We start from the raw sequence: 16,736 nt of genomic DNA, 5'->3' as shown, positions 1-16,736 counted from the left end.
GATAAGTCCTAAACCTATCAGCATTTGGCCCTGATGGATGACCTGATCTGGGGTCGATGTCAACATGCCTCCTCTGACCATCCACGTGTCCGGATGTCACATCTGCTACTCGGGTGATGCCTCGTCCACGTCTGCTATTTCCCGATCCTGAGTCTGAGGCCGGCATACCTGAAAAATTATACAACGTTAGTAATAATTCAATTATGATGAACATACATATAAAGTTAATAAAAGTGAAAATATCAACCTATTAATTAATTGTTTTTTCCCAAATGCCTTCATTGTGATCACTACGAATTGCCTGCATGACATCAACAACGTCATCAACAAGGTCTTCAGTGGGTCTACATGCAACAGATGTTGTCTCAAGTATATCAAGAGAATCGTCATCATCATGTCCATGCATGTTTTTTCCTTCTAAAACCACTGACCATTTGTTATTCAATGGATCATTTACATAGAATATTTGTTTTGCTTGACTAGCCATGATAAATGGTTCATCAGTGTAATTCATCTTGTTCAAGTCTACCAATGTGAAACCAAGGTCATCCATCATGACACCAGAATTTATATCAACCCATTTACACTTGAAAACTGGGACTCTAAAAGTGACGTAATCAACTTCCCATATTTCTTGTATTATTCCAAAATAACTGATGGATGCTGTGATTGGATTTTTGTCTTTAGAACTAGCAAAGTGCACAGCCTCAGCTTGTAGTGTGACGCCACTATTTTGAACTCTGCTTTTGTCATCTTCTACCTTTGTCTGAAAAGAAATATTGTTTATATAGTACCCACCATATGTAATGACATCTGTGTTCGGCCCACGAGATAACCTCAATAAAGTTTCAGAAACATGTGGAGTCTGATGGACAAATTTATGAACACCAAAATATGATGTCACAAACTTGTTTTTCAATCGGCAAGTGTGACCGAATCGTTCAAGTAATAAACTTGGTTAGACCAAGTATCGTTCTTCCCAAAGGACTCACGGCCTAGTTTAGTTATGTGGTTTCTTGATTAACTAAGACTTACAAACGAAATAATTGGGGTTTAAGATGCAAGACAGAAAATAAACATGTATGCATGAATTTTGATCAATGGCAAAAAGCAAAAGATAAACACTTTCAATGAAATATAGATATGAATATGTTGTTGGGGGTCAATTTCATCTTATCCACTCTCATATTTTTAGGAATTCAACAGTCAAATCATCATTGTTAATGCCACTCTCTAATGTACCTTTCCAGAAGGCTTCTCCCTAATCACGAGTTCATACAATTCCTAGCATTCCTAATGATCAGTTCATAAGTGCAGGAGCTTAATGACAACCAATATAAAATTGGGAGAAATTCCCCGGATCTAGACTTCCCCGTACGTGCCCGTATCGACAAAACCAATAATCATGCATCGAATGAGTTAAACAATGCAAGCATTAAGCAAAGAGGAAAAACCCTAACTAATGATGAAAGAAAGCATAAGTCTTAATTAAAAGATGTAAAAACAGATTCCATATATGAGAGTTTCACAAGATTACATTGATTCCCCAACAAACATACAGAGTTTAGTTCACCATATTCATGGTGAACCTAGATGAATTACAATGAAAGAATGAAAGAATAAACCCTAAAAAGGTGAAGAGGAAGCCTCAGCATCCAAGATCCTTCTTCAAAGGGGTGGAAGAGAGAGTGTTTGCCTCGTTTCTGCCAAAGATGCCTAACCCTAGGAAACCCTAAAGCTTATATATCATTCGTAAATTACAAAAAGTCAAGTCCAAGCCCATTAAAGTGCCGCTCAGCGGTAAATTACCGCTCAGCGGTGCGTGCGTGACTTGTTTGCTCCCCTCAGCGGCCATTTTGCCCCTCAGCGGACCTCCCGCAAGCTCCTGAGTGCCGCTCAGCGGTAAACTGCCGCTGAGCGGTGACTTCGACTTCTCCTTTTGCACTTTTTATTGTCTTTTCTGATTTCATCTCTCTCCTTCTTCACTTCTTTCACCAAATTCACCTTAAAACCTGCACAAAAACACTGAAATCAAGCATAAACCTGTCCAGCTCTCTTATTTCCAAAAATATAAAGAAAAGCATGATTTCAAGCTAGTTTCTAAGTGTAAAGGTTGCTTTTAGTGTCAATTTTAATCATAAAAATAACAGTTTTTCAACTGTTATCACAACCCCAAACTTAGAACTTTGCTTGTCCTCAAGCAAATAAGATGTAACTCAATCTTCAACCAATTCATATGATGGTTCACTTATTCAAAAATCCTCTTTTTCAAGATAAGTAACAACTTCACTCAAACTTATGACCAAGAGTTTAATCAAGATGTGCACATCTTTAGTGTTCACAAAGTCATTTAAATTCCAACAAATGCTATTTTCATGAATGATCAATCAATTAAGCATGGATGTTCATGTGTTCATGTAATATTTCCTCACTAAGTCAAGTGTTTCACTCACACTCAAGTGTATAAGAGATGATCACTCATTCACTCTACTATCACAATGTCACATGAATCAACTTTGCCTTTCATTTTACCACAATCAAAAACATTCACAAGCATGCATCATCACAAGCACTTTTCTATGGCTTATAATGTGGCTGGGCTAACAAGAAAATTGGTTTTTCTGGATCACAAAATCCTTGAGTTAAGAGAATCATACAACACAATCATCTTATTCTTTCCCAACTTTCTTTTGCCTTTGCATTGAGCTTTGCTTCTTTTTCTTTTCTTTTCTTTTTCTATGCATATTCTTACTTTTTAGCTCTTAGCTCAATGCTTTTCATGTTTTCCCAACAACCCCAAACTTGAACATTTAACAATACCACACAAGATCTTCTACTTAACTCAAGGTAAAGATTTTTCAATCAAAGGTTTCAGTGTATGTTCAAGGCTAAAGGTTCAAAAGGATTGAAAACAAAGTGTTCTCTTTTAGTGGGCTTACTTTTACAAATTTGGCCAATAAAAAGGTTTCCAACAAACGGCCTTGATCATATGATGCAAAACAAGCAATTGATTCAATCATAGAAAACCTGGGCAAAATCATTCATGCTTTCAAAGTAATAGCATTCAACAATAACAACTCTGGAGCTCAAAATCTCACATATAAGCTCATTCACATTTGACATACACATCCTGCTTAATTTCACAATCACAATCATGATATCATGCATTTGTTCACAAAGCTTGTGAATCACCTGTATAAGCATTTTAATGTGCACATCATCTCAACATCAATCAATCATAAGCATCATTCCGCATTACTTATCACACAATCACAGTTAATAGCAAACCATTACAAGAAACCAGGTTTCAAATAAAGTACATCAAACCCTAATCTAAAAACAAAAACAAATAAGTTCAGAAAACTTAAACCACAAAACATAAGCACACGATAGCATTCATCAGTAAATGCTATCTCAGCTCCTCATCAATCTGAGCTGTCCTCTGTATCTTCCTCTTCCTCCTCATCTTCCTCATCTTCAAATGCATCATCCTCATCAGCTTCATCTTCTTCCATATCTCTAGCTGAAGCTTCAGCTGCTTCAGCTCCTCCTCCATGCATTGGCTCCTCTGGCCAAGCTACCACATTATGGAATTCATCCATAGTCCACCTGTGGGCTGGAGGTGTATCATACATCCCCACAATCATCTCAGCAGTGGCCACCTGCCCTCTGTGAATGGACTGCAACTGAGCCCCTATAAGAGACATATACATGTCCCTCATCTGGAATGGCTCTGCTTCATGTGTCTCAGCAGATGTTTGGCTCTGTGCTGGCCCTCTCTCTCTACGAGCACGGCGTGGTGGAACTGGCTGAGCTGCATCATCACCTCCATAGTACTGTCTATAATAGGCCTCATCAATAGCTTTTCTTGGCCTCTCAAATGGTGGAGCAGAAGCGTCCACCCCAGCTATCTTGCAAAGGTGCGTGATCAAAGAAGGATGTCCTAGTGGTGCTTTGTTGTTTGAAGTATTGGCGCACACACTAATCTCATCAGCTATCACCTGCCCAATATTAACATTCAAGTTTCTGATAGCACAGTAGATGAAGAATGCCCTGCTGAGAGTAATATCTGACACATGTGAACATGGCTGAATGTTGGCATGAGAAAACGCCATCCAATACTTTGCAAGAGGAGTCAAATCCGTCCTCCTAATGTTAACCACTGAGCCAGATCGATTCCTTTGGAAGTGTCCTCCAGGTATACACAGTACTCTCTCCACATCCTCATAATCAGCACCTTCCTCCATGCAAAGAGCAAACTGGCACTGCTCACCAGCCCATACAGTGTCCAGAAAGTTATTAATTGAATCAGGATCATACCTGATAGCATGGCCTCTGACATAGCCCAAATAATTCTCAGCTAGATAATCACCAATCTTCTTTGCATTGGTGTAAAATTCCTTAACCACAGCTATGTTGGCAGGTGCAGGATAAGTGGCTAGCTTTCCCCAGTCATTCCCTAACACTTGCTCTCCAAATTGAGGAGCAAAGTTAGGTATCATTCCAACCTTTCTCTCCATCAAAAGTCTTCTGTCCTGAACCACCCTAAAGTGCTTCTCATGTTTCCTAGAGAGGAACCTGCTAGAGTGAGGTTGCTCTGGTTCCTTTTCCTTTCTCTTAGTTGCCATGGTTTTCAATCTTTTTCCTGATGAGGATGCCATTCCTACATTTAGAACACAAACAAAACCACAGAACATGATGTTAATCATTAGTAAAACATAGAACATAACTCCTTTCGAAGCTAAACCACCGCTGAGGGCCAGAATTCCCCCTCAACGCCATCAGTACCACATTCCAGATCACACAAAACCAGAAAAATCAAATCTGGCAGAGTGCCGCTCAGCGGCAGTTTACCCCTCAACGGTAACTCTGCAGATTTTTGAAAAACCTATTTTAAAGCTTTCCTAACTCCACCCAAATGCAATTTTCAGTTTTCCAGTTCATAATCATGCAGTTTAATCGGTTCAAACATCAAATATATCATCAAATCATGCCAAGAAATCAAAACCCCTAAATCTTCATGCTTTGACCATCATATTCAAAATCAAAACCCTAGAATGAACAAAATGCATTTTACTTACTTGGGTGGAGATACTAGATGCAATGAGAATGCTTCCAAGTTAGAATGCTCTCTTCCAACCCCAAACTTTGATGGCACACTAGTGAAAAAGTGAGTGGAAGAGAAATTTTCTTAAGAAGGAAGAGTGAAAAGATGTGGAAAACCTTGGAGGAGGTATGTGGGAGTGTTTGTGCAAAGAAAAGTCTGAAAGTGTGAAAGAATGCGCAGCTTAGGGTTTAAAAATACCCTAATGGGCTCGGGTCCCGCTAAGGGGAACTAAAACCCTATTCTGCGAGAGTACCGCTCAGCGGTAAAGTACCGCTCAGCGGCACTTTCGTGAAGTGCTCTTCTCCTTCTTTTCTTAACCTACGTGCCTCCCATATGTGCCCCTCACTGGTTCCCTGCAATTCAATGTTCAAAATGCTTATGCAAACCCTAACTAAAATAAACAAACAGAAATATTCAATCAACTGGGTTGCCTCCCAGGTAGCGCTTGTTTAACGTCACGAGCCTGACCCAAAATCCACCAACACCCTTCAGTAGGTGTTAAATTTTCTTACCAACACCCATCAGTAGGTGTTACAGCCATAGTATCCTTTAGTAGATACTTAACCACCTAGCATCCTTCACTAGATGCTATCTCCAACAAAATAATTACAAAACTAATGTTCACAAATTAAAAATTACAAAACCAAATCAAAAGTTCACTGGGTTGCCTCCCAGCAAGCGCTCTTTTAATGTCATTAGCTTGACCCAATAAAGTTCAAGTTTCATCTTCTTTATAGTTGATGTTGTCATTCCACCAACTCCTCAGCTGTTTCCTTTGAACTGTTTTGGTTCTTCTAGAATATGGAGACTCTATCTCTATCATCTCCTTCTCTTTAAAGCCCTTCACAACCCACAACTTGTTCTTGATTCTTACAGGTGTGCCAAGTTGGAGTCTTCTTTTCTTCCAGTCTCTAGGAATTTCTTCTCCTCTTCCAATCTCTTCTTCCTTGGGTACCTGAAACAACAAACAATGGTTACCTGAAAACTCAAGATTTTCTTCTTTACGGCTAGTCATGGGTGCATCTCGAAATGCAGCTTTATAACTAGCTTCTTCCTCCTTTGCTTGCATCTCATCTTTGAAGACATCTACCACCACTCTCTCCTCTCTGTCCTGGAGCACCACTATACCTTCATTTACATCTATGATAGCCCTGGCCGTTTTCATAAACGGTCTTCCAAGTATGATAGGTATCTTCTCAGTCTCCATCTTCATCACCACAAAGTCTGCCAAGAACTGAAGTTTGCCAACACAAACTATAATGTCCTCTATAATCCCACATGGCTCCTTTGAAGATCCATCGGCCATTACTATTTTAACCTTTGCAGGTTTCACTTTAACATTGCCGATTTGCTCCAGTAAAGAATAAGGCATCAAGTTAACACTTGAACCTAAATCAAGGAGAGCTTTCTTTACCTTTTTCTTCCCTATAGTACAAGGGATAGAAAAACTGCCTGGATCTGATGCTTTAGGAGGGAATGACTCTTTCTTAACAGTTATACACTCTTTTGCCTCATCATCTCTACGTCTCTTCTTTGTAGAGATTTCTTCATCAGATTTTGTGTAAACTGCAATTTTCTGTAAAATTTGTTCCCAAGGTGCTTCATTATCCACCATTCTGAATAATTCTGTGAACTCCATTTGTTTCCCTTGATTTATTGGAAAAGGAAAATTGTTTTTACTCTCTATTTCTCTTCTTTCTTCTATTTCTCCTTCTTCTAACTCAATTATCTCTTCATTCACACTCTTTACCACTTTGCACTCTTCTCTAGGGTTAACCTCAGTATTAGCCCCAAAATTTCTATTTGGCCTTTCTTCCAATTGCTTGGTAATCTGACCCATTTGAATCTCCAAATTCTTTATAGCAGCTTCAGTGCTCTTTTGAGAAGATTCAGTTTTCTGTATGAATTGCTGAAGAGTTTCTTCCAACCTTGTTGATCTTTCATTAAGCATAGATAACTGTTGCCAAAAGGTTGGTTGTTGCTGCTGCTTATTATATTGATTTGCTTGCCCAGTTTGTCCTTGACCAATGCTTGGATGTGGTTTCCACCCTTGATTGTAATTCCCTTGACGGTATGGAAATTGATTAGCCATGAAATTAACATCCTCCAAGGCTTCCACTGGAAAAGCACATTGACCATTGATATGATCACCTCCACATAATTCGCACAACTGGGTTTGTACCTGTGCAGCAGTTTTCAACTCTTTAGGTAATTGTGCAAGAGTTTTAGTCAGAGTCTCCAGCTGTTGAGTTAGAATTTTATTTTGAGCTAGCAAGGCATCATGTGTCTGTAATTGGAGAACCCCTTTTTGTTGCATAGGAGCTCCTCTTTCACTGTTGAGCTCATTATCACTAGTAGCCATGTTGTCAATGATTTCTATAGCTTCCTCTGGAGTTTTCCATTTAATATTGCCTCCTGCTGAGGCATCAAGCATCATCTTGGTTTGTGAACCAAGCCCTCCAAGGAAAGTTAAGACTACTTCCTGTTCTTCAAAGCCATGCGTGGGTGTTTTTCTTAGCAGACTTTTGTATCTATCCCATGCATGCCCCAGTGATTCTTCCATGCCCTGCTTAAATGAAGATATCTCTTGCTTGCCTTTTGTCACCTTTGATTGTGGAAAGTACTTGTTCAAAAACTTTGTTACCACTGCTTCCCACTCTGTGAAACTTCCTTCTGGAAAAGAGTTCAACCAAAGCTTAGCATTGCCTCCCAATGAGAAAGGAAACAAACTAAGTTTGATTGCTTCGTCTGGCACCCCATTGATTTTTACTGTGTTGCAAATTTCATTAAATGTAGTAAGGTGCTCATATGGGCTTTCATGAGATAACCCATTAAACTGATTGCTCTTCACCAGTTGGATCAGTGCTGGTTTGACCTCCATATTGGCTGCATTGACTCTAGGTCTAGCTATGTTGTTAAAGTGCTGAGGTCCAGCTATATTGGTGTAATCAGCAAGAGTTCTTCTGATATTATTATTCTCCATATTTTCTGTGCTATTGTCAGAACCTTGTGGTGATGGTTGCAACAGAGTTTCCGGAGGAGGGAAAAGTTCTCTAGATGTTCTGATTCTTCTCCTCCGTCTACTGTCTTCTAATCCTTCAAGCAGAGGTTCTGTTGTTTTCTTGCTCCTAGTTCGAATTGCCTCCTGCATACACAAGAACACAAAACCCTAGAAAAGATTTGGTTAGCACAAAAAGATATAAGAGAAGATATAAGATTCAGAAAATAAAAACAGAAAACAGAAAAACAGAAAAACAAAAAAATAAAATAAAATAAAATAAAATCCAATAAAATACAAACTAAAAAAAATAAAAACAGAAAATAAAATAAAAAAATTCGAAATTTAAATTAAAAATAAAAAAAATAAGTCAAAGATAATCAATAATCACACAAATTAACCAGTTAAACCACGAGTCCCCGGCAACGGCGCCAAAAACTTGATGGACAAATTTATGAACACCAAAATATGATGTCACAAACTTGTTTTTCAATCGGCAAGTGTGACCGAATCGTTCAAGTAATAAACTTGGTTAGACCAAGTATCGTTCTTCCCAAAGGACTCACGGCCTAGTTTAGTTATGTGGTTTCTTGATTAACTAAGACTTACAAACGAAATAATTGGGGTTTAAGATGCAAGACAGAAAATAAACATGTATGCATGAATTTTGATCAATGGCAAAAAGCAAAAGATAAACACTTTCAATGAAATATAGATATGAATATGTTGTTGGGGGTCAATTTCATCTTATCCACTCTCATATATTTTTAGGAATTCAACAGTCAAATCATCATTGTTAATGCCACTCTCTAATGTACCTTTCCAGAAGGCTTCTCCCTAATCACGAGTTCATAGAATTCCTAGCATTCCTAATGATCAGTTCATAAGTGCACGAGCTTAATGACAACCAATATAAAATTGGGAGAAATTCCCCGGATCTAGACTTCCCCGTACGTGCCCGTATCGACAAAACCAATAATCATGCATCGAATGAGTTAAACAATGCAAGCATTAAGCAAAGAGGAAAAACCCTAACTAATGATGAAAGAAAGCATAAGTCTTAATTAAAAGATGTAAAAACAGATTCCATATATGAGAGTTTCACAAGATTACATTGATTCCCCAACAAACATACAGAGTTTAGTTCACCATATTCATGGTGAACCTAGATGAATTACAATGAAAGAATGAAAGAATAAACCCTAAAAAGGTGAAAAGGAAGCCTCAGCATCCAAGATCCTCCTTCAAAGGGGTGGAAGAGAGAGTGTTTGCCTCGTTTCTGCCAAAGATGCCTAACCCTAGGAAACCCTAAAGCTTATATATCATTCGTAAATTACAAAAAGTCAAGTCCAAGCCCATTAAAGTGCCGCTCAGCGGTAAATTACCGCTCAGCGGTGCGTGCGTGACTTGTTTGCTCCCCTCAGCGGCCATTTTGCCCCTCAGCGGACCTCCCGCAAGCTCCTGAGTGCCGCTCAGCGGTAAACTGCCGCTGAGCGGTGACTTCGGCTTCTCCTTTTGCACTTTTTATTGTCTTTTCTGATTTCATCTCTCTCCTTCTTCACTTCTTTCACCAAATTCACCTTAAAACCTGCACAAAAACACTGAAATCAAGCATAAACCTGTCCAACTCTCTTATTTCCAAAAATATAAAGAAAAGCATGATTTCAAGCTAGTTTCTAAGTGTAAAGGTTGCTTTTAGTGTCAATTTTAATCATAAAAATAACAGTTTTTTAACTGTTATCAGAGTCACATAAATCTTTTTCTTAAACCATTGCAAGAAGGTTTTCACATGTTCATTAAGATGCCATTTTTCACTCATTTTTGGGTTTGCTGCCTTTATTTCATTAACATGGTCAGAAATGTAAGGAATCACATCAACAGTGTTGTTTAAGACGTACAAATGAGCTTGGTCAATTTCTTTTCTGCTAACACTTTGAATTCTCACACCTCGAACACCCTTACCTTCACATTTTCCTTCATTTCTGCTCTTGGGAAGACCGACGGGTTCACAAGATGGCATATAACTTGAAAAAAATTCAATGGCTTCTTCTGCAACGTATCGCTCTATGATTGATGCTTTTGGTCTATACTGATTCTTGACATATCCCTTTAAGATCTTCATGTATCTTTCAACTGGGTACATCCACCTTAAGAAGACCGGGCCACATATTCGAATTTCTCTGACTAGATGAACAATCAAATGTACCATGATGTCAAAAAAGGAAGGTGGAAAATACATATCCAATTGACATAGTAGTCTTATTCCCTCATTTTCCAATTCATCTAAACCTCGAGGGTCAACAACTTTCTTGCAAATGGCATTAAAGAAAAAACTCAGACGTGTCAGAATACCCCTAACAGAATGAGGTAATATGCCTCGAATAACAACAGGTAACAATTGTTGCATCAATACATGACAATCGTGAGACTTTAAACCAACTAGCTTTAAGTCTTGCATAGACACAAGGTTATTGATATTTGAAGAATAACCTTGCGGAACTTTCACACTTCTTAAACAGTTACAAAAACTTTGTTTTTCTTTTTTGGAAAGTGTGTGACAAGCTGGGGGCAGATAGGTGTGTCTTCCTATTATCTGTGGATGTAACTCAGATCGGATTCCCATGTCAGCCAAATCTTGTCTTGCTTTAATTCCGTCTTTGCTCTTCCTTTGACGTTTAATAAAGTTTCGATGACACTGTCACAAACATTTTTTTCAACGTGCATCACATCAATACAATGTCTAACATCAAGTTCACACCAATATGGAAGCTTAAAAAATATCGATCGTTTCTTCCAAATGTTCTTTGCAGAGGTACTTTTATGATGTTTTCCAAACACAATGTCAATGTTTTTGACTTTGTTGTACACCTCTTCACCTTTCCGGGGTCTGCGCATAACCTCATCCTCAGCACTTCCATTAAATGCTTTTTTCAATCTACGATAAGGATGATTACGAGGAAGAAATTTTCGATGTCTTGTATATACCGTCTTCTGACCATGCTTCAACTGAAGGTAACTAGTGTTTTCTTCATGGGACATGCAAAATGACCTTTAACACTATAACCGCTCAAGTTTCCATACGCTGGGAAATCATTTATAGTGCAAAACAACATTGCAATCAAACAGAACTGTTATTGAACATGTGAATCAAACACGTCGATGCCTTCTTCCCACAACAATTTCAAATCATCAATTAAAGGTGCTAAGTAAACATCAATGTCATTTCCAGGTTGTCTAGGACCCGATATCATCATGGACAACATCACATATTTTCTCTTCATGCACAACGAAGGAGAAAGATTGTAAATCATCAACATAACTGGCCACGAACTGTGTTTGCTACTTAAGTTTCCATAAGGATTCATACCATCAGTTGCAAGTGCAAGCCTTAAGTTTCTTGGATCTGCACCAAATTCAGGGAATTTGTCATCAATCTTTTTCCATTGTGGAGAATCAGCAGGGTGTCGAAGAAGATTATCGCACTTTCTTTCGTTAGAGTGCCATTTAAGGTTCTTTGCATCTTCTTTAATAGAGAACATACGTTTGAACCTAGGTATTATAGGCAAATACCACATCACCTTAGTAGGTGCACCATCATTCCCTTTATTAGTAGTGACTCTGTCAGATTTCTTTTTAAAATGGGATAAACCACATGTTGGACAATACTTTAACGAAGCAAACTCCTTTGTGTACAAAACACAATCATTAGGACAAGCATGTATCTTTTGATATTCAAGACCCATTGGACATAAAAAATTTTTGTCCTCGTAATTACGAATAGGTAGAGTATTATTTTCTGGAAGCATCTCCTTCAACAACTCCAACAACTCGGTGAAACTTTTACCGGTCCATCCATTCCTTGCTTTTAAACTAAACAACTTTAAAGTTGAAGACAGACGTGTAAAGTTCGAGCATCCTAAGAACAACGGTTGCTCTGAATCATTAATAAGAGAATCATACAAATTAGCCCTTCCAAAATTATCTTCACCGACATTACATATCATGTCCTCTAAATGGTCACTCATCCAATCTTCCACATAATTCGTTCCTCGTGACGTGGTAGGCTGCTCCAGTACTTCTCCATGCCAAGTCCAAACGGTATAAGTCCTCATTATGCCGTACATGAATAGATGGTCACGCACATTTCCTAAGTCTTGCCGTATTTGATTAAGACAACGGACACAAGGACAAAAGTATGTCCCGTTGACAGACTTAGCATTTTGTTCAACGTATTGCAAGAACTTCGAAACACCCTTATCATATTCTTCACAGATGCGACGTTCGTTCATCCAGGTTTGATCCATACTATGTTCGTAAAATCATCAGTTCAAGTTTTTTAACTCTCACAAGGTTAGGCCCTACCCATTCAAAAAAATTAATTTTCATAATTTGCTCAGACAAGTCCATTGAAGTCTACATCATAAAATTGATAAGATTTCGGCAGCATTTCGCATTGGTCTCCAAAATACACGAAATGAGAGTAGTCAACGATGACCACAATCAAATATGCAACCGGAGAACAACAAAAGTACTGAACCGAAATTTTATCAATCTTATCCGTAAACTCTAATTGACATCTCATTGCAAATTATGAAAATTAATTTTCTCAAGCTGTCCAATCGGACAATTCAAAATTTAACACAAACGATTAAAAGATTAATCGCTTGTGTTAAATTTCAAACGGGAACTAAGTGTCACTCAATGATTTGATACTTATAATAACACAACTAATACATGCATATTCAAAATCCAATAACACATGCACACTTTAGAGTAAAAAACATGCATACACAAAACCCAATTACATGCATACAAAAATTTATCAATAACAACAAGCTAACCTGAAAAGTAGATTCGAAATGAAAGGGAGGGAAATCGAGGAGGGAACGGCCTAAAACCTCGCCCAAAAACAGTCAAAGAAGCCGCCCAAGAACATGCAAGAGACTGCAAAAAAACGGACCGAAAACGATTTTTAATCGGTTCAAATTAAAGATATTTCATCACAGAACAATGTAATCGGATTGAAAGTCAATTTAAACGGTCCAAAAGAGAGAAAACGCACCTGGAAAATCAATGGCAGACAACGTTCGCGGGGAAACACGATGAACAGTGAGTGTACTGCTCGCGGGTTCGCGTTTCGCATGTTAATACTGTGAGACGTCTGGTACTCTGGGGCAGGACGTCTATAATAGTATAGACGTCCGGCCCGTCACTAATATGACGTCTTTGGGAATTTAAAATTGATATTCGCGGGGGGTTTTAGACGTCCGTGGTGGGGGGACGGACGTCTACTACACTGAATAACTGAACGTTTCAACTCCCCATGTCAGCCCCTTAAACGTCCACCCTGGGAGCGCCTTGACGTCTGTAATATTATAGACGTCCGTGGGAGGGGGACGGACGTCTACTAGGCTGAACAACTGAACATTTCAACTCCCCATGTCAGCCCCTTAAACGTCCGTCCTGGGAGGGGGCGGACGTCTATAATATTATACACGTCCGCCCCCTCCCAGGACGAACGTTTAAGGGGCTGAAGACAATTAATTCTCCAACCACCCTGTCAGCACCGTAAACGTCCGTCTTAGGAGGGGGCAGACGTCTATAATATTATAGACGTCCGCCCCCACCCAGGACGGACGTTTAAGGGGCTGAAGACAATTAATTCTCCAACCACCCTGTCAGCACCCTAAACGTCCGTCCTGGGAGGGCGCGGACGTCTATAATATTATAGACGTCCACCTCCTCCCAAGACGGACGTTTAAGGGGATGAAGACAATTAATTCTCCAACCACCTTGTCAGCACCCTAAACGTCCGTCCTGGGAGAGCGCGGACGTCTATAATATTATAGACGTCCGCCCCCTCCCAGGACGGACGTCTAGAGTTTCACTTATTTACGAATATGCCACCCGTCAATTATTTACGTTGGGCCTTTTGTGAACGGACGTCTATGGGGGGACGTTAAAAGCCAATTCTGCACTAGTGATAGGTTCAACAAATGAGATGATGTTAGTTAATGATGGGTGATCACGATATGACAATGCTTGCCTTATCTGAATACTTGTTCATTTTTGTGAACCAAGATATACTTGTTCATATTTGTGAACCAAGATATACTTGTTCATTTTACAAGGTAAAAATGGTTTTAAGCGTTTCTAATTCATTATCCAAGGAGTTTTTAAGTCCTTTGGTTAGGAACAATTGGTGTTACGGAGTAGAGGTTTTATGGTCAATTCTAATTCGATCGAAGAGTATGCTATAAAGAAGAATTTCCCTGCTTCTAAAGAAGGTCAGGTAGAAGGTTTTGGTTACTAATACGTGCGTAGTTTAAGTAAATTTTAAGATATGACACTTATCTTGTTTCGATGTTGTTTATATTATGCTTAATTCATTCTTATTTATTTTTTTTATTGTAGTTCTTGATATCAATAGAGAAATCAAAGTGGAAAATATTTTAAGGAATTTCTGGCAAACTGACTTTGGTGACTTTGGTGTAGCTTTAATATGAAACTTAAGGCTTGAGCCACACGAAGAAACCCATTTTGAAGGGAAATTTCAAGCACTGACCTAAGGATGAATCCATGAAGAATCCTTCTCCTATAAGTCACCAAGGGGCTCCAACACAAAGTGCAAGGCTTGAGCCACAAAGGAAACCCACCTTAGACGGAAACCTCAAGAAACCACCTTTAGAAGGATCTATAATATAACTTTTACAGCTTGAGCCCAACAACTTAAGTCCTAAGAAAGGCGATTTAATCTAGAATAAATCCTCTATTGCTCAAGTGCCAAAAGCTAGAGTTGTAGCCATGCCTTACACAGTTATAAATACAAACATAATGTCCTCATTTTAGGCATTCAGTGGAGGACCAAATATATAGTAATAAAGTAGGAATGAGTTTGTGAGGCTCGAAAGATATGCTTTTGTTGTAAATCTTATGTTTAAATGTTATTGGGATTGCATTGCAATATTTTATTCATACACTCTTTTATTCAGTTAACTTCTTACAAAATATAAAAACTCAGTGTTTGATCTTTCTATAAACTCTTTTATTCAATCGACTTCTTACTGTACTCAATCGATTTAATTTCAGCTGCATAAACAAATCTTTTACCTTGCGTTTCAAGAAAGTCATAAAGGCATCAATTTTGGTGAAAAAGATTTTGAATGTTTTAAATTTTATACTTCACTAATTCACCCCCCCTCTTGGTGTCAGAAATTGAGTCATTCTTTTTTAACAGCTGATATAGTGGCTTTACTAGAGTAGGTAGTGGCAAACCTTCAATATAATATGCATTCGAGAGTAGCAATCCTTTATTGTGTATATTTTGTCAATTTGTAACTTCATTTATTATGTGTGTTTTGGATGTTATTATGTACTTTATTCCGATTCTAAGATCATTAATATGATTATGCTTTTTTATTTTTCATGTCTATTTTTTATTATGTGCTTCGTGTCTTAGTGATCTTTAAGTAACTAATCAATTTCTTTAAACCATGGTAACTTTAAAAGTGGTTAAGGATGATATGTTTCTTAGGAGGGATTCGTAAGGGTGAAAGTTCCCATGGGCAAAAAGATAATCACAGGAGGGATTTACCATGGTGAAAACATCCTTGATCGATGAAGGTTGGTTTTAAACAAGCCTTTCTTATTTCCAAAGTAGTTTTTATTTACGAGTATCTTGTCCAAACTTATTTGATGAAATCCCTCCTTAGGGATAAAATGTCATTGTTATAGTAGAGCACACTTAGATTTAAAAGATTTTAACATAAAAAAATTAGAGATTGTTTGGATATTTATCCTATTTTATCATCAGTATATTGTGTCAAAGGTTACCCTATTTATCATGATTATATTGTGTCCAGGATTACCCTATTTATCATGATTATATTGTGTATAGGGTTACCCTATTTATTATGTACTTTTGTACCAATTTATTCTTATAAATAGAAGATCATGAGAGGGATCAATCAAGTCCTCTAGAATTATTTTACAGTTTAATTCTCAAGTTGTATCAGAGTGGGTCGATCCCGCTCTGGTTTCTGTCTCGTAATATCTGTTTGGCGCCACAGTCTGTCGCTGTCGGCCACCGTCATCCATTGCTATCATAGTTCCGTTCATCTAAACCCTTAGGGTTTTCTTGTTCCTCGCCGGTACTATTCGTCTTCTTCAAAAATGGCGTCTGACAGTACTCTTTCCTTCTCCGGAAGTCCATCAATTACCTCCGAGAAGCTAAATGGAAAAAATTATCTATCATGGTCTGCTGCCGTTGAAATGTGGTTGCTTGGCCAAGGGCATTATGACCACCTTGAGCGAGATGGAAGCCATGTGCCTATTGAAAAGGCTGATAAGTGGAAACAAGCAGATTTCCAGTTGTGTCCCCTGTTATGGCAATCAATGGAACCCAAACTTCTTGTATCTTTAAGGGCTTTCAAAACTTGTCACTCCTTTTTGAAGAAAACCCAAAGCATTTATGCCAACGATATTCAACGTCTCTATGACACTACGAACAAGCTTGCATCTCTTAAAATGGAAGACCATGATATGGTGTCATTCATGGCTGAAGCCCAATCTGCTATCGAAGAACTCATGATATTTTTGGAAGCGGACCCATTAGAGGATTTCAAAAAGAAA

General features: G+C 38.4%; 1 protein-coding gene across 1 annotated transcript; it reads right to left on the bottom strand.

Moving 5' to 3' along the window:
* Nucleotides 1-250: 250 nt before the first annotated feature.
* LOC148199378 (uncharacterized) lies at nucleotides 251-9,924 on the bottom strand. The gene is made up of 3 exons (XM_088113199.1): nucleotides 9,856-9,924; nucleotides 5,591-5,593; nucleotides 251-865 (listed from the first exon to the last, which is right to left on the bottom strand). The coding sequence occupies exons 1-3, from the start codon at nucleotides 9,922-9,924 to the stop codon at nucleotides 251-253; spliced, it is 687 nt and encodes a 228-aa protein (XP_087969325.1).
* Between the last annotated feature and the right edge of the window lie 6,812 nt (nucleotides 9,925-16,736).

The sequence above is a fragment of the Vigna umbellata genome, chromosome 4 (assembly GCF_029865625.1).
Source record: "Vigna umbellata cultivar VRB3 chromosome 4, Vumbellata_1.0, whole genome shotgun sequence".
NCBI classification, from domain to species: domain Eukaryota; kingdom Viridiplantae; phylum Streptophyta; class Magnoliopsida; order Fabales; family Fabaceae; genus Vigna; species Vigna umbellata.
The sequence above is the reverse complement of the archived record's forward strand: the minus strand, read 5'-3'. Positions and strand labels throughout refer to the sequence as shown.

Bases quoted from the DNA above. Each gene is read 5' to 3' on its own strand.
- LOC148199378 (XM_088113199.1), bottom strand. From the start codon at position 9,924: ATGAGTGAAAAATGGCATCTTAATGAACATGTGAAAACCTTCTTGCAA.